This window comes from Geospiza fortis, unplaced genomic scaffold, assembly GCF_000277835.1.
Source record: "Geospiza fortis unplaced genomic scaffold, GeoFor_1.0 scaffold111, whole genome shotgun sequence".
NCBI lineage: Eukaryota > Metazoa > Chordata > Aves > Passeriformes > Thraupidae > Geospiza > Geospiza fortis.
In genome coordinates, this window is record NW_005054321.1 from 4,085,631 (window position 1) to 4,111,411 (window position 25,781).

General features: G+C 41.8%; 1 protein-coding gene across 1 annotated transcript in view; it reads right to left on the reverse strand.

Annotated features, from left to right (window-relative positions):
• Positions 1-1,607: 1,607 nt before the first annotated feature.
• SNTB1 (syntrophin beta 1) overlaps positions 1,608-25,781 on the reverse strand; it is a 57,490-nt gene continuing 33,316 nt past the window's right edge. The window contains exons 3-6 of the mRNA XM_031056744.1: positions 16,025-16,164; positions 9,239-9,435; positions 7,529-7,719; positions 1,608-5,018 (exon numbers count right to left, since the gene is read on the reverse strand). Coding sequence (XP_030912604.1) covers positions 4,926-5,018; positions 7,529-7,719; positions 9,239-9,435; positions 16,025-16,164 — 621 coding nt within the window. The 3' untranslated portion in view covers positions 1,608-4,925. The remainder of the gene's footprint in view (positions 5,019-7,528; positions 7,720-9,238; positions 9,436-16,024; positions 16,165-25,781) is intronic.

Consider the following 25,781-nt stretch of genomic DNA (forward strand, 5'->3'; position numbering starts at 1 on the left):
TTCTGCACAGTTCCCAGTGCAGAACTAATACACTGCTACCCATGTCTTATTTGCTCTTTGTGGTGGTGGCTTTTTAGGACAAGTGGTAGCTGGTTTATTATTGTGGCTTAATTACACTGTGCCCTGTTTGAGCTGTGATAACTGTCCCTGTCCATGCTCTTAACCTACAAAAAAGTAGGCACAATAATTTGATCCGTTCCACTGCAACAGCACTAAACCAAATTATTTTACATCTGTCATAGTTCCAAAACCCCACACTGAGAGTTCCTGCAGTTTGGCTGATATGCTGTAACTTAAGTGATGCAGAATGTAACATCACCCTTTGCCTCTGAACTTCAAACTATTTTCTTGTTTGTGGCTGCCGAACCCCAAATCCAGTCTGCCTTATGCATATTTTGGGTGCTTGCTTTCATGTTTTTGCAAATCAGGATATAAATCAGATTTACCAGTACACATTTCTGGTTTACCCATAATCCATCCATCCTATATAATAAGCACATAATAACATAGCATAATAACATTATGCATTATATGTAGAAGCACATTATCCATCCATGTTATGTGCTTATATTCCCCACAGGACTGGGATAAGACAGCACTGATGTGGTTGCAATTACTTGGTGATATGATTACTTGTAATGTTACAGCAATTAATTGTAATTACATGGTGAGTGTCACTGGGCTACCACAGAACTTAGCTTGGGTACTAACGCTTGTCCAAATCCACAAACTTCTTTGTCCCAGTTCACAGTTCTCCCTTGGAATTTGTTTTCTGAACTTGTTTCCTAATGCCTCTAATTATTTACACAAGCACAGAAATTCTGATGAAGGAAAAAAAAAAAAGAATAGCTAATTCCACGTGGGAAAAGCAGGAGATTATGTTCAACAGGAGGTATTATCTCTGTTAAATATTTAAAATGTTTTCCCCCTCATTCTTTTAAATAAAAATTTTGCCCTAGTTAGTCTGGGGGTTCACTTTAAGCAAGCAGGATGAGTTTCTCAAAATTTTGTGAGCATATTAATATCTGCTTCTTAAAATTGAAGTCACCACTGAATTCAAAATGTCCATAATATACAGTGTGTGTGTATATATATATAAAGATATGTAATATATACTGTATTAATGGTCTCTCTATATAGTAAATAGATTCAGTAAATAGCTAGTTATCAATCTGCCAGTTTGACTTTTATGGAAAATAACATAAATTTAGAAATCAATGGTAGTGTAATGATCTGGAGCACATAACTTCTTTAGGCTCTGATTTTGCTTCCACTGAAACTAAAGAAGCTCCAATTAACTTTTAAGCATGGGTAAGAGGACACTGAGAATGCTCTCAGGTGGAAATCAGATCAATCTCCCCTTCCAATCAGCTGAGCTTCCCAATGCAAAGAGCTGGGTGGAGGGTGCTGCCATGTCCTGTGGTAGGAAAAATTCTAACATTCTGCAGAAGGAAAACACTTGTTTTGTTACTTGCAAAGGATTAATTCTAATGGTGTTCGTGGTGGTGATTTGCTTGGTAACATGTCAAGAGTCTTGTTCTGATTTCTAAAGTAGCTTAAGAGAGATGCTGGTTCCATTTGAAGGTCAGGACTATTAGAAACACCAGTATGGTTCCCTGAACACAATCAGATCAGCTTTATTTTTTTTTTAACAAACACTTTACATCACATTTTTCCAATAACATTTTTGTTCCAATATGTATCCCAATCTTTCTCATGGTGAAGCTGCTATACAAACTTTCTGATAAGACCATTCCATTTATAGTAATTATTTTGTGAAAAGAGTGAAATTCTGGAATATCCCTTTTTAGGCTTTCCATTAGGCTGTTCTGTCATAACTTGGGTCAGACTGAAAGAAAGGCATAAATTCCCACAGTTAGCTTTTCTATTTGGGCCACTAAGTTAAGAATTAAATCAAAGGAGAAAAAGAAATTTGTTTTCCCATAACCATTCATTAAGAGAAGAAAGGCACATGTTGGCCTCAGTCCTTGAATGCAGAAGCTTGAGCAGAAATTCCTGCTTTTTCTTAATTTTTTTGTAAGTCTTCTGTTACCACCTAGTCCAGTATAAATGACAGAGGAAGCATTGCAACTTCAGCAGACATGTCTGAATGACCTGCCCTGAAACATCCCTGTGGGATTTCAGGTTTTTTTTAATTTTAAATTTTTAAGTCATTCCACCAATGCAATTAACAGTTCCCTCCAGTAACAGAAGCACTGAAGTTTAAATGTATTCGTCCCAGCCCAAAACCAAAGGTCAGCCTTCCAGATAGTTTGTCTGGATGCAAAGTAAGCTCACATCACAAAAATCCAATAAATGACTTTATTAAATATATTCTTTTCCTCTAAAATATAAATATTCACTATACTCTTATAAATGTGGAGTAGGTTCATATTTCATTTGTCTATCCCATCCAAATATGAATCAGTCCAAAATCTGAAAATGAAGAAATAGCATCTGTAATCATCATTAATTTTTTTCTATAAATATATATAATATGAATTTTCTTTGCAAACTGCTTAGTTATTCACTTAGACTTCATATAGTACTGAGCACCTTAGATTACATTTTGTGTAATTTAATTGTTGGCACTAATATAGGAATTTGTAATATTTACAATGCACATACATGTTAGGTATAACTTTCCAGTGATTTGTAAGTGTTAAAAGGAATAAGGAAATAGTGCAGTATAGTTTACATATGGATTTAACCTACTCCTCCAGCACTTTTATAGGAGCCTATCTCCAAATTTTTAAGTTGTACTTTGGAACAGCAATAAAAATGTCCTGAACTGGTTTTTAAAGACTTGACACAAGAGTTTCCTTGGTAAGGTGACATGAGCTCCTCTCAGAGTCCTGTCCCTGTGTGTACCGACTGCTCTCAGCTTCTCAGATCTCTCCTAGAAGTTCCCCAGCCCAAGGAGTCCCAAGGAACTGCCACAGAAAGTTGTGTGACTGGCAGTAGTCACTAAATGAGAATGTCCATCTGGAAACTACTGCTAAATTAGGTAACATGTTACCTCCTTGTAAATTTACATGAGGAATTAATTTTTAATACAAGTACCATGACAGTAAAATGAAAGTGCAGAGCTGGGTGGATTTCTCCCTGGCATGCCTTTGACTGGTGAGAGGTCCTGGGAGTGGGGCTGCTTTTCCAGTGGGGCACTGAGCTGTTCTTCAGTGATTATTTTCTGTATTTATGAATTCAGCCCATCATCCTAATATTTTAATTTGTTTTGATGATTAGGATATCTATGGAAATCACCATGTTTTTATGCTTTGAATAGACAACATGACTTATGCTTAACTCTCAAACTTAGCGCAAAAACAACATGGAACCAAAATGTCTTTAATTTTCTCCTTTGCCAGCCAAGTGATGCTGTGTTGAAATCTATGTGCTTTCTCGGGAATAAAAGAAATGCTGTAATATGAAAACTGAACATCCACAAACACTGAATATATTACTTCCTGTCCTTCAAAGTGTGAATTTAGGGCAAAACTCTAAAAACAGACAAACCCCCACCCCTGTGTGAAGCTGTTCTTTTTTAAAAGGAAGAACAACGTAAGTGGCATCCCTGTTTTGCTTCTTCCTATTCCCACCAGGTCATGTCATGCCAGTTTATTATTTCCAGGTATGGGTTGTGTGTATCATCTCTGGTGCTGAAAGTCAGTGTTCCTGCCTGCTTTTTGCTGCTCAAGTAGCTGTGAACAAGGCTGAAACTCAGTGCATCACGTTTTGAGTCACAACAGTAAGCTGTGGTGCAAAACAGTCACCAGTAAGGTGTGGGCATGGAGATGAACATCTTGTATTTCCCCAGCAAGACACCTGGTCATGCCCATAGGAGCAGTTCCATGTCAAGGAGTGCAGCTCATGTTCCTCCCTGGTGTATGTTTCTCACTGTTGTGGAGCTGCTTCAATAAATTTTTCACAAACTCATATAATCAAGTCTTCCTTCTTCCCTATGTTTGTTATTCTATGAAGACCACACAACCAGCCTTGTCTGAGCAAAGTGGGGACTCAGTAGAGGTAGGAGGACAGAATCTTAGCATGGCTTTCTACTGGAAACTGCCATTGAGATAAGCTTGCAGAAGCATCATCTGGCCTCAGAATGGATTCAGGTAGCTTTTACCTGAGCTGGGGCTTCCAGCCAGCTGAAACTCATTAAGCTGTTGTGGGAAGTCACTATAAAAATGCATCCTGTGTTCACTAACAAAGGGCCCTCCTGCCTGTGCCCCCCTGACAGCTGGCTCTCAGTACCATCCCTGTGGCTGGTCCTGCTTTGGCTCCATCACTAGAAGTGTGGCTGACATGTGGTTACTGTTTAATGTGAAACTGCCCCTGGTGGGGGCCCTCCAGCTGTTAGCTGCCCACAGCTGGACTGCTTCAGAGTGTCCAGCTCAAAGGGTTTGTGTTTGTGGACTCTGCTGGCTATTCATGCAACAGGTTCTGGCAGTGCTCCAAAAGAAAAATCTGTAAGAGGTGCACAGATTATAACTGAAAGAATCTTTTACTTCCAGGTCATGGGACAATCTTTAGAGGATTTCTCCCCAGCCAACCTTGGCTTGCATCACAACCAACAAGTGCTTGACTGCATAGCCCTTTACTTTATATAGACAAATACACTGAAATAGGCACAATTTCTGCTTCTGAAACATTTACATGTATGGTACTACACACTTTTACGGTCTCATATGGGATTTTAAAATCCCATTATTTACAATGAAATCCCCCATCTTCCTTGTCATGCCATCTCTTTAGCTGGTCAAAATGAAACCTGGGCCTCAGAGGACTGCAGAAATGACCAGTGCCCAGTGATGAGTCCCAGGTGGGTGTCTGCTGCCAGCTAGGACAGGTTGCTGCTGTTGACTGTACTCCAGATTAGTGTGGTTGCCCTGTATCTCTTTGAAGAAACAGATGGATCCCACTTATGCCACCAAGCCCAGTCTCGTGATCTTTGCTGACAGGAAGGAATGAATGATGAAAACAATTGGTTTTGGACAGGAATGAAGGTCCAGTTGCTGAAAGTACAGAAAAAAAAATCAAGCTGAGAATTATAGCTCAAACAAGAAATCATTTATTGAGTACTCAAACTGCTGTCTGGTATTTTGAACAGGCTTCTATTAATAACAGCTCTTCTCTACACCATATTGTTTTTTCTTTGCATTCAGCTGCAAATATTTAGGCTACTAAAACTAATAAGCATCTTGGAAGCAGGTGAGATCCTGGTGCCTCTGACTTTGTATCACCTGGGTGAGCAGCAGAAAACTGAGTCAGATTCTGCAAGCACTTTTTGAAGAGGCTCAACCCCATCTTTTTTGGCCATTTCTGCCTGGGATGGTGCTAGGACTGCTCTGTCTGATGCCCAGTGCATCTGCTGTTGCTGCAGCTGAAGTACCTTCAGCCAGTGCTGCACAGCTGCTTCTCTGTTTTCCCAGCCAGCAGTGAGACTGAACTCAGACTTTGTTTTTCATAGTCATGGTTCAGCTGATCTCACCACGCACTTGCTAATCATGACAGGCCTTGTCAGTGTGCAGAGGCCCAACAGCAGAGTCACATCAAAACAAACCACATTTGCCTTTTGTGGTGGTGCATTCTGCCCTGCTCACTCCTTTTTCCAGGCTGCACTGAAATCTGAGAAATGCCCGTTAGGCCTTGGCCTTGAAAATCAGCACCTGGGCTCATCCCTTCTTGAGCTTATCAGAATCACTGTCTGCTCCCAGGAACTACTGCTGTCTATGGAGTTCCTGTTTTCCTTATGAACAACTTTGGAAACTGTTTTCCCTGCCTGGATGGCCTAACATTCCTGTTCCCACACTTTCAAAGAAAGTCCCAACCCAAACTGTGGCCAGGATGAAACATTGTTATGATAAAGCTGGCTCTTTAGTGATCCTAAAAACAGCTGTCCAAAATGAGACCCTTTGAGCCAGCATCTCCCTCTGAGTGGGGCCTCTCAGAGCCAGTGAACTCTCAGGTTTGCTGTTCTTGGAGGATCACCAAACAACAAGTCCTGGGTTGGTACCTTCACTCCTCGAGGCCTCACCCTTTTCCTGTTGGGAGATGCAAAAGCATCTCTAAGTGAGTGTTTCCCCGACCTCTGAGGGGAATTTTTCACAGGTTCCTTGCTTGCACTGACTCCTTCTGTGCATGCACCTGTGTATATGCTTTAGCAAATCTGGGAGACATGCTGTTTTCTTAGATAAGGACCTTAAATAGCTCAGTAAGTTAGGCCTGTAAGTAAGGTTAAGTCTTAAGTTGTAAGCTAAGTTAAAGACTGCTGAATATTATTTTTCTATTGAGCTGCCAAGTTCAACTTTGAAGTCGTAAGTTGGGTTAAATGCTGCTATTCCTCTGTTAAATTGTTAAGTTATAAATTAAGTTAGGTATAAGTTAAGTGTTGTTGCTTTTTTAAATTGTTAGGTTTAAGGTATAAGTTAAGGTAAAGTACTGTAAAGTTTGAGTGCTCTTAAGTTTTTAGGCCATGTTCCTTTTTATCTTTGCCTTCACTATCCTTTTGATATGCATACCTTAACACACACACAAGCGCCCTAGATGGTTCTCAGTTCATTTCTGTTTTGATTGCCTGGATTTTGATTGCCTGGTTTTGTTGCTGCTTTGTTTCCTTGGTGTGCCTTAATTGTCCTGTAGGCAGTAAAGTGACTCTTGCCAACAAACTCTGTCACGCTGTCTCTAAATATTAAATCTGGTTTTTGCTGATACCCTTTCTGGTGATTTTTTAAGCAATCTCAAACACTCATTTGTAACACCTTTCCAGCAGTCATGAATCAACTTTATTGACAGCTAGTAAGAAATTCCCTTCAAACCCTGACAATAAGCAGTCTGCAGAGTACATGTTAACAAAGATGATGTTTAGAATTAAGTACCCACCATGTTTAGGAACTGCTGAAAATATCTGGGAGGAAAAACTGTTTACATTCATAATTAATGGATTTAAACTGCTCATTGGAATATGCACCTTATTTTTAGGCATTATGACAGCTTAGAGGTCTATGCAGACAGTTTGCACAACATCTGTAGCTTTTTTTTTTTCAGCTACTACATGTTCAAAAACACCTAAAACAGCTTGTTGTCATAACATGAAGTCACTATGTGTACATTGGAATTAATAAGGTCTCATTCTTAAGTTCTTTCACCCTCAATATTTTAAAAAAGTGAAATGGATACATACAAAAATTTTAATATCTGGCTATTTAGAGGTACAGTTTGTTCTAAAATATTAAAAATCTTTAATCTCTGTATGGTTTTACAATTTTTACTATCTTTTTAGTTTATCTCGTTCTACAGCCTGATCATTGTGCTATGCTAGAAAACACAGTGTCTATATACTGGTACTGGAACCTGGCACTGGCCAACTGTTGGAATGGAACAGAATGGAATAAAGTGTTTCAGTTGGAAGGAACCTACAGTGCTCATCTAGTCCAACTTCCATTATTGCTTCTCCACTCCCACAGCCTGTAGGACAACCAAAGAAATGGTAACACGCATTCCCTTTGCTAAATGCAGTACTTACAATTTCTCCATCTTTTTCTCCAAAGTCTAAATAAAGCATCCTTATCCCATCATCTGAGGACATTTTCAGTTTTTCATAGGGATATTGTGCAATTGTCTTGGAGAAGGCACCATCTTGTGGTTCGGTTGTAAGAGAGAATCCATGTTCATAATGGATGGTCAAGCGGCACTCCTGGCTTTTGTATGTGCAAGCTGGAGAAGAAAGATTTAGTCAAGATTTAGTCTCTCACGTTCTTAAAACAGTTCTTCATGTTCCATCATACATCTACATGCTGACGAAAAACAGTGTACTGAAGTTTAAGAAGGCTCAGACTGGTGTTTCCTCCTTTCAAAACTTGACAAAGTCACAACTGCTCTTCTTGCATCTGACAGACACAGCCAGAATCAATAAACACAGCACACAATGCATGAGAAAATTAGGAGCTGTAAAGAGTTTCCCTAAAGTATTTTGACAAAGATGAAGACACTCCTGAGTCCTCATTAGTGTCATGGTAATTGAAAAAGGGCCCAGATAATTGTATGTAATAGCTACTGCAGCAGAAAGTCTGCATCTTCCCCTCAGCTCTGAAACAGAGGCCATGATCCAAATTAAGGAATGAAGAGTTTTGGAGTTCACATCCCAAATTCACTATTCCATCACCTTCTTGGAGCAATTCTACCAAGAAGGATCCTTCACAGTGGGACAAAAGCACTGTGATAAAAGAAAGGGCTGATGCCCTTCTTTTGGAAAGAATGGCATCTATGTCACAGTGCTGAGGAGATGGACCTGTTCTGAGCTGGTTCCCCCTGAGCTCTCGGGCTTGCACATCAGAGGCCTCACAGAGCATCCTGAGCTCCCTGTGGGGGCTGAGGCCCAGCAGCTGACATGCAGCCAGGTGGCTCTACCTGAGCTTTGAGAAACAAGAACAGCCCTTTGGCATGGCTGGATTTGTGCTTTGGCTCCTGCTCTCACATTTCAGGAAATGAATGGAGATAAAATTCAACATTAACAGCCTTGCTAACTGTAGGACTAGCAGGGGAAGGACTGCAAAGCCTGGGGGCACCGAAGAGAAAGGCCCAGCCTCAAACCCCAGAGCCACACCAGGCTTGCAGCTACCTGGCCAAACAGGGCATCACTCCAGAGCATCTGAGCCAAGTATTTATATTCCAATTGATTTTGCATGTACAGAAGTGCTGAGAAGTGACACCCTGATGTTCAGGGAAGGAAATTACTACCCATCAAAATGTGGTTATTAGACTGGTTTGTGGTTTTTTACTCTCTATTGTGTAGAGCTGGGTCAATAAATGACCAATTCATTCTTGTGAATGTGTCAGTCCTCTTCCGTCTCCTCCCTCTGCAGGAGAAACTCCTGCTAGGCTCACAGGAGTTTCCTGAATCTCAGAAAAATGCTCTTTTCTGTGGGTTTCTGGACCAACCTCTGACAATCACTCCTCTATGACATGCAGGCAAACATGGCTGACTACAGAGTTGTTTCTGAAACAACGTGCTGAAAACAAACCCAAAAGTCAGCATAACAATGAGTGTGTCACTGGACACAGGTACCACAGCAGCTGGGACTGGCTCAGAACCTGACAGCATTTTAAACAAGTAGAATCCTAAACATGCACATTTTTAAAGTAAATCACCTCTAGCAGAAGGAACTTGAACTGCCACGAGTGTCACAGGAAGGGTTGGAGGTGTGGAAATGGCAGCACTGCAGGTGTTACTCACATGTGGTGATTTCTGTGATGAGCTCTGCAGAATTGTGGCAGCCCTGCACTACACTCCTTGTCCACAGTGAGAGGTCTCGACTGGTCTCAGTCCTGAACAGGTGAGTTTCAATCCCTTGTCTTGTACCGGTACGGGTTGCAAAAGACAAATCCACCCCTGACTTGGGTGAGCCTTTTCCTGGGCCAGAATGAACCAACCTGCAATTCGATTTGAAAACACGTCAGGAAATTCCAACAACAGTGCACTGCCCCAAAATCCCCACCTGAGCACAGCTCTGCTCTGCACGCTCCTAATACACGTGGTTGGGAGCATGAGAACTCGCATCTCCATATTCCCTCTCAGAAGAGTGAAGGTCCAAGGCAGTGAGCTCAGAAGCAGCTGGACACACAGGTGATGACATGGATGTCCCAAAATTACTTAATGAATTGTACAAAACATCCCTTTGGATGAGGAGCTGAGAGAAATCCCTGACTGGTGTGTGGTGATGGAGTCTGGTCCACAGATACAAGTGCTGGCTCAGATAAGGCAGCTGAATCCAACTTCCATGGTGAAGCAGCATTTGCTTTAAACATCTGCCATCAAATTCAATGATAAATGGTGTTGAATAAAGTATGAAGCTCTGTAAAACATGTAGATGCCAAAGTACTGTCTTGTACTTACTTTTCCCATAAGAAACCTGTAAAATGCAAAATGTTGCAGCTACTTGTAATCTAAAATTCTCTCACATTTGTCTGCAATTAACATTTTTGCAGCCAGCATCAACAGCTGATCTCCTGTGGCCAGGAAAGGTTTGTTCATCTGGGCAAAAATAGCAGGGAATATTTTTGAGTGAGAAAAGCAATACCTCATAAAAATTAATTCTTCCTTAAATGTGCCCTTTTATGTTGGTTTTTTTTCCCTCTAAAAGTATGGACAGTCAACACAACACTGATACATCTGAAAATAATAATCCAGGCGAGCTCATCACTCTTTGAGACTCAGAGACCAACCCTCAGAGGCAATCACAAAATGAAATTTGTTTGAAAAGCTTAGTTCTGTCTTGTGCCTCTGGTTTTTCTTGTATAGGCAAACAATATACTTCATAGTAGTCTATAAAGTACATGGCATGAAAGTAGAACACTTGTGCTAAAGGAGAAAACATCGGGTTAAACTAATCTACTGAATACTAATTTACCCTCAAATTACTGCTTGGCATCAGTAAGAACAGTTACCTGTTAGCTGACACTGTATGGGTATGCCACCAAACAGGGATGTTTTAGTAGAAAAGAAAAAAGCAGAAAGGAAAGAAAAAGCACAGCTTTAGCTTTTCAATTATTGAAACACCAGCCACAGGGCATCTGAAATCTTCCCCAATTCCCTGACAGTCCATGCTGACATTTGGGATGCACATTGTGGCAAACAGATGCACCCTCCTTTCATACCCCACTAGAAGGTTTGCAAGATTTGTTCACGCTCAAGTTCATGGAAACTTTCTTTTGATTTTGAGCATCCCCCTGGATTTCATGGTCCCAAGAGCTCCTGGGAAGCAAGACACAGAATATCCTGGCCAGAGATGCCCTGCCCTGTGTCTGGGCAGGACAAGAAGGGCTTTGTCCCTATGGAAAAGCTGAGTTAATGCCCCACTCAGCTTTGATACTCAGGGCCTCCTATCTCTACTATTGGCAGATTTTGCAATCGGGGACTGAATGGCAAACAGCCCAAAAGCTTTAATTCCCTTTCATTTGGTGTGAGAGGGTGCAAACTCTGAGGGGAAGCTACATCTTGATAATTAAGGCAGGAATCAGGGAGCTGAAATCTCCAGTGACATCTGCTGCTGTCTGTCCCTGGGTGGTCACCCAGGCACAGGCACGGGCACTGCTCTCATGCTGCCTTCAGCTGCTGGGCTGTGGGAAAGCAGCCTAGAAAATCACATCAAGTTTGTCATTAGAAATAAAACTATTCCACCTTTTTCCTGGGCCATCTCCTTTATGCAGTGCTCATCAGCTGTACTAAAAATCATTTTCTATTACTTATGTTACTGAATACATAACAAACAGATGGTTCCAATGTTTGATTTCCTTCCAAAACACACAGCACCACCACCCACTCCCCCACACCTTCATGCTGTATCCATAGTACTGCATTGTAGGTTTTTCAGCATATGGATAGAATGAAGATGTACTTTACAAATTAAAGTATGTGAACACATCCAACATGAACATTGATTCTTGCCTGCCTTTTATTATCTCCTCATTATTAAAAATCTCCTCATTATTAAAAATGCTTTTCCATCAAGCAACTCCAGGTGATGCTTTGGAAAGTCATGCCCTTAAACATGAACTAGGCAAACACACAGGAGGACATTTGATAGTATTTATGTACCAGCTATCAGTGCTTATGTATTTGGGTACAGGTCAAAGAATGCTTTAATAAAGTTGCATTAATGTGAACCATTTCATTTACATAGTATGTATTTCATCCTAAAGACCACAGAGATACCTTAAAAGGCAAAAAAAAAAAGCCTTAGAAATCTCACAGAAGGCTTCCCCTTGCTCCTGCCTCCCAACACCGCGACCACAGGGGAGGGGGGGTGTGTGGTGTGTGCTGCACCCCAGAGCGGAAAAAGCACCCCAGGCCCGGCTCTGGTAATATTCACCCAAGCCCTAGAAGGTTCCTGTGCTCTGTGGAGGTTTCTGGGGGAATCTGTGAGCACCGGAGCCCGAGAACCGAGCCCCGAGCGCCGAGGGCTCAGCCAGGCTCAGGCAGCGCCGCCAGAGGGCGGGAGAAGGCCGGGCACGGCCGGGAGCGCCTCACCCCTCACGGAGCGCTCGGAGCGCAGCGGCTGAAAACCAACCCTGGGGCCAGGGAGACACTTTTGATCTCTCATTTCTCCCTTCTCTCTCTGTATTTCGGGGACCTTTTTAACCTTATGCTTTGCGAACGTGTGACAGCAAGATGGATGTGTTCTAACATGGGGTGCTGGTGCAAGGTGAGAAGCACTGGGACCTGCGTCTCATCCTAATGTTATGGGAAGAGTTTCAACAATTTACTGCAACAGCCAGATCTAATGGTCTCTGCAGAAAGGACAGTGAAACCAGCACTGGCATTCAAAGGAAGCCTTCAGCTGCTCACTTGGGATTTAGCTCAGAAGAGACCACGTACAAGCGTATCAACACTGTGGTTAGAACACCACTGCCATCTGACCTTTCCTATGGCACCCTGACTTAGCATGTGAAAGCTGCCTGGAATGGCTGTGCTCCTCGGAAACCTGTGCACATTCTCTCAATTCATCTGCATGGAGGCACCCAGAGCCCGCCTCAGTGCCTTGGGAAGACCAGCAGGGAACTTGCATAGCACCCCATACACTTCTTGGGGCTCTCAGGGCACCCAGTGCTCTCTGCCTGTCCCTCTGTCCACCTGCCAAGATGAGTAATCAGTGCCCAAACTCCTTCCCCATTTTTCCTATGTCATTAGCTATCAAACTGCTTTAATACTTTCTGGTTACAGACCTCAGCTGTACACAAAAGCTTCTTACCTGATCTTTAATCAGAACCCAACATAGGCTGCTTTTTTTTTCCCCTTTTCTTTCATATCTGGCTATGATAGATAATGGAATTTGATTACAAACACATAAGATGTAATTACTTAAGCTCCATTCCCATGCTAGAGGGAGGCACTGTTATTCAGGCATAAGGAAACACTGAAACAGAGATTATGACAAAAAGGTCCTTGGAGTCAGGGCTGTGTGCCAGCTGCCGTGCCTCCCCACGCAGAGATTTAAAGGAACAACTTAAAATCTGATCTCAGTTTTATTTGAGCTATTATTTATATTCCATGAAAAGCTAGAAAAGACTGACTGGAAAATATTTTTAGGTCTTAATGGCTTCCATAGGTTGTAGGTAAACTTATCAACAAACAAGAAGGACATGTAGAAATTTTGCTGTTAAAGGACTGTGAGAAGATTGTAATCCTTCTACCAATTTCCAATTTTCTCTGCTCATTATGTTTTGGGTAGATTAAGCATGACTCTGTACAGTATCTGGCCCTGAAGTTTTCCAGTTTCAGCAGCTTTTCAAATATGCATTAGCTAAGCAAAAATGTTTTCCCAAGGACTCATAAAAATCTGAAAGATGGGAGCAGCTAAGATTACAACATGTGCTCTGCAAACTTTCCAGGTGAAAAGTTCTAAATTGCACTGATCAATGCACAGAGGGGATTAAAAAACTCATCACAAGGAGGGGAATCACTGACCGAGAATGAACACAGCAGTCAATACCAACAGAAAATCTGCTCTACTTTTTTGCTATAACTGTACTCAGTGTGGCAGATCATAAAAGCAGGACCGTGCAGAGTTTTAATCAAAATCATCCAAAACAGGAGGTGTAATGATTTAGGCAATCTGTCCACTTATGGAATCTGCTGTATATGTGTATTTATCACATTGTGACTCCGTTCTGAACTCCAAATTCTGCATAGCTGCTGTCTTTTTATCTGGGTGTTACATTCAGTGATGGTAGCAAGAAATCACTGAAATAGGGCTGGAATGGTTGTCAGGAGGTCACCCAGCAGATCCCCCTTCACAGAGCAGGGCTAACTGTGCTGTGTGTCACCCATCCTTCAATGTCTCCAGCGATGAGGATCGTACACCTTTCCCAGAGAATCTAAACCAGTACCTCACCAATTCCCTGCCACAAGTGCAGTCAACTATGTTCTGTTGTGTTCAGGAGGGATCTGGAAAAAATACTCCCTGTCCTCCTTGTGTCTTATCTTCACATCTGAAAACTACTGACATGTTTTCCATGGACTTCTCTAGATTAAGCTACTAAGGTTTCTTAAGTATTCCCCTCCTGATAGTGTTTCTGTGTTACATATTTGCATTGCTTTCTTCTAGACCTTCCACAGTTAACTGGCATCTTTTTGGAAGTGCAATGTCTCTCATGAACATGGAGTATCACCCAAGGCTTTACTCCTTCTCTGTAGTTATGATTACTACATCTGCCCAAAATGCAACACTTCTGCTATAACCCAAGATGATTGTCTTCATTTTCCCCTCTCAAAAACACACCACCTTAGATTGAAGCAATTTTATCACAGTGCTCGGGTGCTTCCTGGCAGAGCAACTACTTTGTTGCTCATATTCCACCCCAAAACAGCAGAGGCGATAATTCCCCAGCACTGAACTTGGCATCTGTCCTTTCTGAACTGCACCCTGTCTTTCTTACAGGCCATCCTGGCTTGCTTTCTTCCCAGTCTGTAAAGACCCTTCAGCAGCCTGACACATGTGCTGTGCAACTTCTCATTCCCCTCCAGCATGAAGGCCAATGTTTTTCCACTCAGCAAAGTACCCTATCAGACAAGGAGATGACCATCCCCACCCAAGACAAGGCTGTCTGCTATCCAATGTGGCCTCTTGAGAAAAAATAATTAAGTAACAGGGCCCAAGATGTGGACTTAGATTATTTGATGCAGTAAATTGGTCTCACTGATGATGGGAGCTGGTGACACTCAGCAAGGAGTCGTCTTTATACATGACAACGTGTGGCCAGGAAAGGGCAGGGTGCACTACAGGATACCCAGTCACTTTAGGGAGGATTTGAGCTCATGTAAAAATGAAACCTTAAAAAAAAGGGGAGGAAATGCATCACCTTCTGCTGGGGTGCTATTGCTTCTCAATCTCTAAGGCATGGTGACACAGCTGGACACAGGCTGCAATACTTCACCCAGCTTTCACTGGGACTTGTCACCTAGAATTGTCAATGGCATCCAGCACCATACACCACGCAGCAGGCTGCCAGCTGCAAAGCTGGTGTCTCTCACCCATGTTAGGGTAACAAAAGGGGAGTCAGAAGGTGGCTTCCCACTGATGGAACACACCATCAGTATAAATCAGTGAGTTCTCTTTTTATTTTTTAACATAATGACTTAGCAGCAAAGTGCCAGTTCATTTGAGGAGACACAGAGAACAAAAATTAACTAATGAGAGTGCAGTAAGAGCCCCACTGCTTCTGGCCAGAGCAACCAGGCCCTTCTGAATGAGAACTCATTGAAAATGGTATAATAGAAGCCTGTAGCAAGGCTGAAACAAGGAACAACAGCTCTTTCTCAAGCCTTTTGACCATACTGGCAGAGAAACATGATTAAGATTCACATCAAGAAGCACAGACAGTTTCCAGTGCATAAAGACAACCATGGGAAAACTCTCTCTGAATTAGTGTTAATGGATACCTTCAAAATAATGCAAATGCTTATTGCTAACCTAGATTCAAGAATGTGTCTTCCAAGCTTACCATTTTAAGCTAAAAAAACCCCAGGAATTAATTTGCTAGAGCAGGAACAGAAGCTGTGCTGAAAGTATCTCCATCACATGTGGAACCTTCCAAAAGGCCCAAATTGGTGGTGCAGAACTGCCACACCAGAACATTCAACTCAGGGCAACAAGTTCACTTTTTTCAGCCTGGAGGAGCAGCTGGAAGTTGGGGTGTTTCTGCCTAGCTCACAGGTCTGCACACTGAGATAGGAATCTCAGGAGATTGAGCTTTCAGCTTTTTCATCACTCCTGCCTCGGTATCCAGGCTAAATTGCCACATCAAAAATCTCAGTGAGTTTCTGGTTGTCAGCTTCAGCCAGAACTTGAAATGGAGAAGAGAGGAGTTAACCTTGGCACATCAGCCCAATGAAGAAGAACCTGCTTCTCCAACCACAACATTTCAAGTGTGACTGCAGCTGTGTATCAGCTATACCTGCTCCTGGCTGACTCAGCTGCTCCCACTGCTCCTGAAAGCTGTCATGATTGAAAAGCAAAGGTACCTGGTGGCGAGCAGGGGGTAGGTATGCACAGGGCTGAACCAGGCTTCCTTTATCCGTGGCATGCTCTCATATATTAAAAGGTCTTTCTCTGTCAAAACCACCAACACTGGCTTCCAGTGCTTCTCATTGTCTCCTGGCACCTGGAAAAGAGCAAAGTCTCAGTGAAACAAGAAGAGACACAGCTGCCAACATGCAAAGCCAGATAAGACAAACGTTGAGTTCTGGAGCTCTGAGTGAGAAAATGAACACAAGAGAGTTTTACTTCTCTGGCTTTTTGACATCTCCCACCTGAATTTATAATGAGATGCAGCAGAAATGGAATAACGTGCAAAGTCATCTGCTGCTACCATTAGCACTGCCATTTCCAGCCTTCCTTCACTACAGGCTACTCCATAAATGCAGTTGTGGAAGAACACTGAGGTGGAGCTGGCTGTTAGCTGTGGTATGCATGAAAAGACCTTAAATCTATATTTATAATGTGCACCGTTCATGTGTAGCTGGCACATTAACTTTAGTCCTGAACACTGCTGCTGCTGTTTCTGTTTAAAAAAGCTGCAACATCATCACTATTAAAGAAGAGATAGCAAAAACTAGTGGTTTGGGAGTAGATACTTTTTTCCTCAGCAGTTCACTTTTTTTTTTCTTCTTCTCCTTCCTTCATACTATTCTTCCAGTTTTAGAAATGCCTTTATAAGGAGATCCAACCTAAATGTGGGGTTCATCTCAAGCACTGACTTGGTAATGGATCTGCCTTCACATTTCAAACCTTTCTGTCAAAGATGTGCAAAGACCAGAGCATCAGAGCCTTTTACTGGCTGCAGAATCCAGATCTGGAATTATATTTTGCAAGTTAGATGTGTGATGTCCACATGGCAAGACAATTATTGTTATGGGGACCAAGTATGGATCCTGGTTTTTACTACTTCTACTCTGGCAGCATAGAAGTGTCTTAAAATAGTTGGGAATATGTAGGGACTTATTTCAAGTAAGAATGAAGCTCTTTCATGGACAAACTAATCATTTTCCTTTTTGTGCACATAAAGAAAAAGAAACACTGGTCCACAGTCACACTCACAGCCATGCTTTCAAACACAAACATCTTGGCTGGGTACTAAAAGGAATGAAACAAATTCTGAAATTCACCAGAGAATCTGCTTGTCTTTATGACTCCTCCACTAAAACCTCTTCTGGGATAAAGAAGCAGCTGCCTGTGCTGTTCTGTGGTTGATGCCAGTCTACTTGCCATGGGCATGTGTCACTGGGCACATTGTTGAGTGGAGAAACATATAAAAGGGATCAAAGTTTGGCCAGGCTGGGAAAAACACACCCAGGTATGATAATTCAGAACCCCATTTGAAATACTTGTATTTTATACAAAGACAGGCTCCCACAAATTTCTAAACTTTTAAAGGCTTTCAAGAGCAATGTAACACACCTTTACCTCAGAACACAATGCCCAAAACCAGATCTTAAACTAAGATTTTTAATATGTATTTCTCCCTCTGAACTATGCTTTTCCAATAATCATATTCCTGTTTACAGCATTACTTGCTCATTGGTTTTTCATGTCATGTCTCTTGAAGTCATAAACAGTTCATCCTTTCAAGTTCTACAGAAGCATTAATACTTATTCACAATTTTCTTGTGGTGACAGTTTCTTGAAACACAATCGTTCATTTTCCAATAGGGCCGAATAGAGAAGACCTGTTACTACACTCAGGAAAGAATGCAAAATCCAGAGTTCTCCACAGTCCACATATAATGAAAATATTCATATGAGCAAAAAGCATCCTCAGCTTCTTAATATCACAGCTATTAACTAGAGTTCACACCTCCGGTCCTAGCGTGGCAATACAGAAATGAATGTCACAGGTAATGTTAACATTCAGTAAGTGTTAGTGTTAATGTTTAATTTTGGACCACCTCACCTCTGTTCTTTAACTAGAAAGACTTTAGTACATACTTTTGAAGATTTATAGAAAAGAAAAAGGAAGATAAAGATGAAATTTCCACGACCACAAGCAATCTAAAGACTATGGGAAGCTGTTTACAGCTTTTCTGCAGAACCATCCTGCCTGTGTAGCATTTCCAATCACATGTTTTGCTATCAGGGGACTGGTCAGTCAACAGTGACTTCAGACTTTGGGAAACAGTGTTCTCTGTAAAGCAATTACAAGAAGGAGAATAAAACTGATTTTGCCAGCTGGTCCTACAACTCTTTGCTGGACAGCTGTAAATATTAGGAGACAGAATCTCCAGCATGAATCCTGAAGTTAATGACCTGCACTGTGAAGCCCACAGCTTTGCCTCAGTCCTTCCCAACAGCAGGGTGACTGTGGAGAATATGTGGCTTGGTCATAAGGTATTGAAGATTTTTCTCAAGAACAAGTGACCTTGCACTACCTCTCCTTGTAGGATGTACCCCTGGTTTGTAGGGTGTGCACTGGGAAGAGGTGAGGAGGTGAAGGATGTTTGCCTGTGTTCTGCTCTGAAGCCCTCCCCAGGGAGCAGGGCCATGCAATGCACACACTTCTAAATACAGTTTTTAACCTTACAGGGACCATAGCTGCCTCACTGATGAGGAATGCTGGTGTAAGCAACACTGCTGCTATTTCAGACCTGAAGAAGGATTTGTGTGCCTGAAAGCCTGTTTTTTCCCAACTGTAACAGCTGATCTAATAAAAGATGCTGCCTTTCCTTAAAAACCTTGAATTGCATCACTGTTCCCTTATTTTGTAGGGTTTGGATCAGGCTGTAACAGCTGATGCCATGCTGTTCAACAGGCAGTTGGCACTTCTGGAGGGTGCCAAAGAGAACATGCTGTCCTGTAAATGGTAATAGCAAATTTTACAAAGGAGGAAGATACCATTAGCCTACAGGGCACATTCATCACAAATCAGCATGGGAAATTAATCCAGATCTACAAGTGTCATACCAAGCATTGATATAATAGCAAATTACAAAACAAAAGCAATAAACATGCTGCTTGTGGGCAGCTTAGTGAAGGATTTATTCAAGTTTTAAAGGTTTTAGTATCCGACATACCATAAAGATAACATGAAATGCCTGTGTAAGAGTAAATTTAAATATAATCTGAGATACATTTTAGAGGCATGGTTTTAGATAATGATTAGGGCTAGCTCCTTAGCCAGAATTTTGCAGAATTCTGGCACTTGCACTACAGTTTCTTCGCTCCAGTTCCCACTTGCACATGTACAATTCAAAGTGCATTGATCTGTGTTGCAAACAAATGAAATCACCATCCACTCTAAAAAACTTTTCAAACTCAACCCTTTTTCAAAGTCAAAACTGTTAGATCAACTCTAGATGAACTACAGAAAAGTAAGTACTCCACAGCAAAATGAATCAGCAAATATTTTCCTGGTGTTCTGGGGACTGCTCAAGTACCTCCAAGGAACAGGTACCAGTGTTCCCTCCATGTGTCACTGGGGTCACCGCTTATATTCTCAGGTGAAATTCCACCTCAAGTCAATGAAGCTGTAAATGTTTATACCAGAAGCAAACTTGATTTTTTTTTTTTGTGTCCTAGACATACTATGCCCCTAGATCAAAGTCTTAAAGCACAAACTTGAAAAGGGAGAACATTTTCTAAGAAAATAAATGCTGTGAAGAATAGTTTTGGTACTCCAAACCTCTTTGCTCCTCGTTTACTCACCCCATTACATGGAAACACCACTTTTTCCCCTATGCACTTTGGTTTACCTTTCCAAATTCTGAAAATATTTAATGTGCTGCAGGAATGAAATCTATTTTTTTTTTAATGCATGATACCATGATGGCTCGGCTTGGGATGACACCAGAGGAGACCTGTGCTCACGACTTGCTCAGACACAGACTTCCCCCGCAGAGTCAGGTTAAGTGTTCTGTTCCCACAGAGACACTGCAGTCTCTGCTGGGGTGGCAAACGCTCCTGTGGCACACACAGTGGGAACAGACAGGAATGAGGGGGCAGACAAAAGGTGTGCAAGAACAGCTGCTGAATTCCAGTAGCTACACCAGTAGCCTTGCCCATCAGCCCTTGGCTGACACAACCACGCTCCAGTGCAGGACACAGGATGCAGGGCTGGGACACACCAGAGCCCATGCACCCAGGACACGCCTGAGCTCTGGCTGCCTTTGGGTGCCTTTGCAGTGCCAGGCTTTGCTTTGGGACCAGATCTGTGCAAGGACTGACTGCAAGTGGTGACATAAGCTCAACACTACCTGTATGGCTGCTCCTGCTGCTTCTCTGGCCACTGCTCACAATGTATTCTTAAGGAGTAACTCCCCTGGCACACAGCAGTGTTTCAAAGGAGCCAGCTTGTTGTGCCTGAAGTGCTGGGGACCCCTGTCCCCATCAATGGGTGTCACAGCTTCCTAACCCTTAACAGTTTTCACATATAATTAGTTGCCATAAAGACAGGGGGGATCTCAGTGGAGATAAATTGTTCTACAACTGTTTGGACCTTTACTCTTTCATCTGCCAGGTCTCCTTTTCAAAAGGTTTTTCTTTAAATTTTGGTTATTTATCCCCTTCAGGCTGTCAGGAATGGATGAAAAAATACTTTTAATCTGTGAGGCTTACATATAATTAAATTAGAGACCTTGGTCTACTCTGAGAAGCTGTTTTATATTTTTTTTGCCTCGAAAGGAACATTTCAATTACACTCCCTGTTTAGTAAACAAATTGTAAACTGCCAGCAGACTCCACTGTAGCAAGTATCCAAAATGTGTCTTTTCAGAGACCACTGAAGTTAGCAAGTGTATGTTTACACTAAGTGGTTTTTTTAACCCCCTTTTCCAACACCTCCTCCCAAATCCCAGACCTACACTATCCTCTTACACTGAGCACAGGAAGAGCAATCAGGAAAGAATTTTCTTGCTATTTTACCTCTTCCTTAAAATCTCTCTGTGCTGACAAGCCAGATTTGACACAGGCTGGGATATGTTCTGCTACATATTTGCCTTTTCATTGTCTTTTGATGAAGGGTTACATCCATGTTCAGAATAAATTTGATTAATTTACAGAAACCCACTTGTCAGTTCCTGAAAATAACAGCTGTGTTTTTTTCAGGGTTTTTGCAAGATGAACAGCAGGGATGCAAAAATTCATCCTGCACATCCCAGCATATGCAACAGCGCTGATCTTTGCGCGAGCTCATCTGATGGGAGGCAAACTGTGACGTGAGAGTGGGTGTGAGTGACAGCCTAGGCAGGGGACAGCAACACCTCCCTTACCACATGCAGATGAGATGTGCTTTGCTGCTAAACTTTGTAGTTTTAGACAGGAAATAATGTGCACCTTCTTTAGGATTTTAAAAAATGCTAATGAAAACGTGCCTGGTTTTATTTTTCTCTCTTTTTGACCTCAGCGGTGGCTCAAAGGTGGCTTGTGCTGTTATCAGATCTGGATTAAAGTCAATGCAGAGATTAAAATCCCCCAAAGGGCACAATATTGGCTCCTGTGAGCAGAGAGCAGCGAGCGAGCGATGCACACACTGGCACCAGTGCAGTGCAAGCAGCCAGAGCCACACGGGTCAGGTGGGAGCCACAGCAGGGACCTCACTGATCCTACTCCAGAGCCCAGGAATACACTGACAGCCTCAGTTACAGGCACTGCTGAGCATGGACAAGACATTCATTCTCAAGACAGGTCTGCTCAAGTCTGAACTCCCTCTCATTATAATTTAAAATGAAAGGACACAAGCCAACGTTTGCCAAAATGAACACAAACACATCAACACAGCAATATTTCAAACAATGTCCTTACTCTCTAGACTAATGGGATTTTCAAACAGCTCTGGCTCATATCCAAAGACCTCTAAATGCAAGAAAAGTACCTAAGTGCTGTGAACTCACCCATGCAAGAATGGTAGGTGATCTGAGACCTTTCCTACAACCAAACAGGAATACCTGATCCCCATTTTGCAATAGAAGTTTGTTTCAGAGTTTGGTGAATTCAGCTGGAATTTTCCTAATAACTCTTTAGACCATGCCCTTGGGAAACAAGCCTGAAGGGTTCCATGTCTTCCACACTACAGAGAAGATGGCGCACTGGAAGAAGATGGCATTCAATACACACAAATTGGAGCAAGGGGAATTTTGATTTGATACTCAGGAAAACCTCTTCCGTGTGTCATGGTGGTCAAATGGGAGAGACCGTGAATGGCCACCCCTCAAGTTACAGCACGACTATGCAAGGGCCTGAGCAAGCTGGTCTAGTTGGGTCTACTTAGAGCAGGGGGGTTGAAATCCTTCCAACCTATATGAAATACCAGAAAAAAACTGAAGAAGTTTTTTCTTCTATAAATGAGTCTATGAAATACCAGAAAAAAACTGAAGAAGTCCAGATTTGGATCAGAGAGTCATCATACAGATTTCCCCTGAGGTAAATTTGGCTGTATAATTATTCTGTTCACATACAGTTTTTCATGCATGTGTTCCATGAATGTTGCACCAATATGAATGCAGTAGTAACACAAAATAGTTATCACTCCTAACACTCCTAAAGGGTTTGCAGGATGATTTGCCTTGAGCCTTAAATCCTCTAGAGCTGTATAAGAAGTGCATCCTTGATCCTTCTATCTTGATGGAGTCTAACACTCTGCATTTCCATTGCAGCAGATTAAAGATAAGAAACATAAGGGAGTTAAAATCCCAGCATCACATAAACTTTATTCACTTTACCGGAAGTAAAAATATATTACACAACAATATGAGAAAATTTTAAAATCCTGATGTGTTGTCTTGACATCCACAGAAACTGATTAATTAAATACACAGAAATCCAAGTCCAGGGGACTCAAAAAGGGAAAAAATGGTAATTAATCTATTTTTGAAATCTCAGCCATGACCCACAATCCTTCTGCTATGCATGAAGTTGGGATTTGAAGGTCCATAAGTAAGAGCTATTCTTCAGTGAGACAGGAGATTGTAACTTCCTGATAATGTCAGGATTCTTTCCAGGGAAAACCAAACATGCAGTATGCACAGGAGATGGCAAATGTCCCACACCATTTGTTAGGACACTGATTGCTTTTCATCTTAGTTAAGGTGACCATTGTGATTTAAGAAATATGCTGGTGCTTCCTGGGTAAAACACATTTTCTTCTATAGCAGTGACTTCAGACCATGACAGCACTGTGTGAAATTCGAGTAGCAGTAATTTACTGATAGCAAAGCTTTGCAAATAGCAAAGGTCCACTCCTGAAATGGTAGTGTTGAACCAAATTACTTCTGTAGAAAAACCTACACTTTTCTATCTTTTCTTGTTTTCATTTTTATTGCTTCTTAGAAATTGCCAGGGAGAGCAGGGAAGGTAAGAGGACATTTCATTGCTCAAGGGCAGTGGCCAACCGGTAAGTCACAAGGACAGACACAGATGCAAGCCAGACACACAGGAAGGTCAGCACAGTTCCACTGGCCACTCAGGCTCATCAGGAGATAGTGGACAGCCAAAGTTCAACTGCCCTTCAAAGACAGCTTGGCTGGGAACAAACCTGGACTGGAAGAGGTCACATTTTTAGTACTGCTTGTAAAAGAGGCACAGGTAGGGAGGACTAAAGGGAGGGAAAGACCATTAACCCCAGGCTTTTCTAATCAGTTATACTGATTGAACAAATGAATGGAAAGCCTGAAGAGTGGGGGTGAGCACAAACCTGCTATTTATAAGCAAGAAACTCTGTAAAAGTGGAGGCAATCACAAGTACTTACTTCCATGACCTGTCAGCACCTGTTTGATCTGCCAGCAGCAGTGTTTCACACAGCAACCTGTCTCTCTTCCAGCATGCTCAAAAGCACACATTCAGGATAGAAGTGAAGATGCTATTAGAATAGACACCTTTGAATCTGTTGTGTGTGGATGCATAACTTATTTTGAGGTGTCTGGGCTCTTCAAACTGCACGTGAGAGTGGCTGTAAACTTGCTTTCCAAAACATGTCTCATGAACTTATCACCAAAAAGTTGCTGAAGCACCTATTTGAAGTTTAATAAATATTTAAACAAAAATCACAGAATTAAAGTGTGGTAGAAACTTTACTTCTAAGATGCAGCTTAGTTTTGGGAGAGGTGAGCAGCTGTATTGTCTCCAAAATAATCACTGGACCCCAAAGCACTAAAAGCCTAGTGCTGGGAGAAAAGCCTGTACTTCCCTTTAAAATGGAGCAGTCTCCTTCCTCCAGTAAGCCAGGCTTGTCCTGTGAAAAACCAGGAAGGAGCACAGCACAGTTGGGCGTCTTCTGCTTCAGTCCATGGAACTATTTTGCACTTCAGGGTGAGCCACAGAAGGAAGGGGATTCTACTTTGTGTTGGAGGCTGTGGAAGCTCTACCACCTCTCCTGTGCCACTGTCCAAGAGCAGATATTGTTAATTAGTGGTGGGGAAAACAGGAATGCTCCAGGATACCAGGAACAGCCACTGATCCCTGCCATGCCCTGCTGTGTGCTGGAGCTGTGCTGTGAGCAGAGTTCTCTGTTCAAGCCAAGGTGAAGCACTTTTTGAGGGAGTACATCGTAATCAGTGGGGCATAATGGTAATTGTACAAGAGTAGAATCCATGTGCAGACACGATAGTTTCAACTCGCTGTCCCTGAAGGGTCTATAATTTGTGATTGAATCTGACCTCTGCTGATCAAATGGGTTCCACATTAAGATAAATGAGTAATAATACCCATTGCCTCAAAAGATACAAGCATGTCATCTTTCAATCCAGTAAAAGTGTGTGGATTTCTAAATATCAGCTCAAGAACACTTTTCAACAGCCTCCAATCAAGTGTGAATGCTGGAGGTGGACTTTTGATTTGAAAGCAGCTTGCAGTTTTTAATGATGGCTGAAACAAGAAAAATGCAATTTGAAATTATTACAGTGTCTATTTGGTGAAGGGCAGGTAATCATCAATGTCTACATTAAAACTATAGCGACTGAAATCTGTCCCAGGAGATGTCTGTGCTTTTGTCTACCACATTGTCTTCCCTAATATTCAGTCTCAGAAATAATGGCCCATCATGCTTGGTACCTTTGGAAGACTGACAGATTTGACTACTTTACTCAAGGGTCATAATAAATCACAAGCACTGGAAGAAAAAATAGTAGGGGAGCAATAGAGAGAGAACAACATGTTTTGTTCTCATTGTTATTACATTGTCTGGAGGATAATCCAGAATACTGTGTCATTTCAGTCTGTGTGTCATTGATCAACAGTAAATAATACTGATAGGCTGCAACTAATAACCTCGAGCAAATGAGTGAATTCAAAAAACAGTTTAAAAATCTGTATACTATGCTTCATCAACTGGAGTTTTGAGCATGTTGAGAAATATTTGGAAGCCTTACTAAAAAAAAACCAACAAAAATTCAATTTGAATTCTTAAAAATTTCACTTAATTTTGAAATAATGTGGAGCAGCCACAGATGTATGAAAAATTTGGTGAAAATTAGTCACAATTTGGAATCCAAATCTACTTATTGAGATTTATCACCAAAAAATTTCTACTTGTCTTTTTTTCTGATCTATTTATTTACCTAGTTGTCAGCATCAAAGCCATTTGATTATCTGAAACCTTTTTCAAAAATGGTTACAAAGTCTGTACCTCCATCATTAGGACAGACCTCCACAAGCTACCTAAGAAACTCAAGCAACATACCTGCTTTTGGGGGTTTTTTGTGGGGGGGAGGGAGAGGGAGAAACTTAAACCTGCACTTTTCATTTTGATTTACCATATCCAACATTTTCTGATAGGCAGGATTATTTTTTTTCCT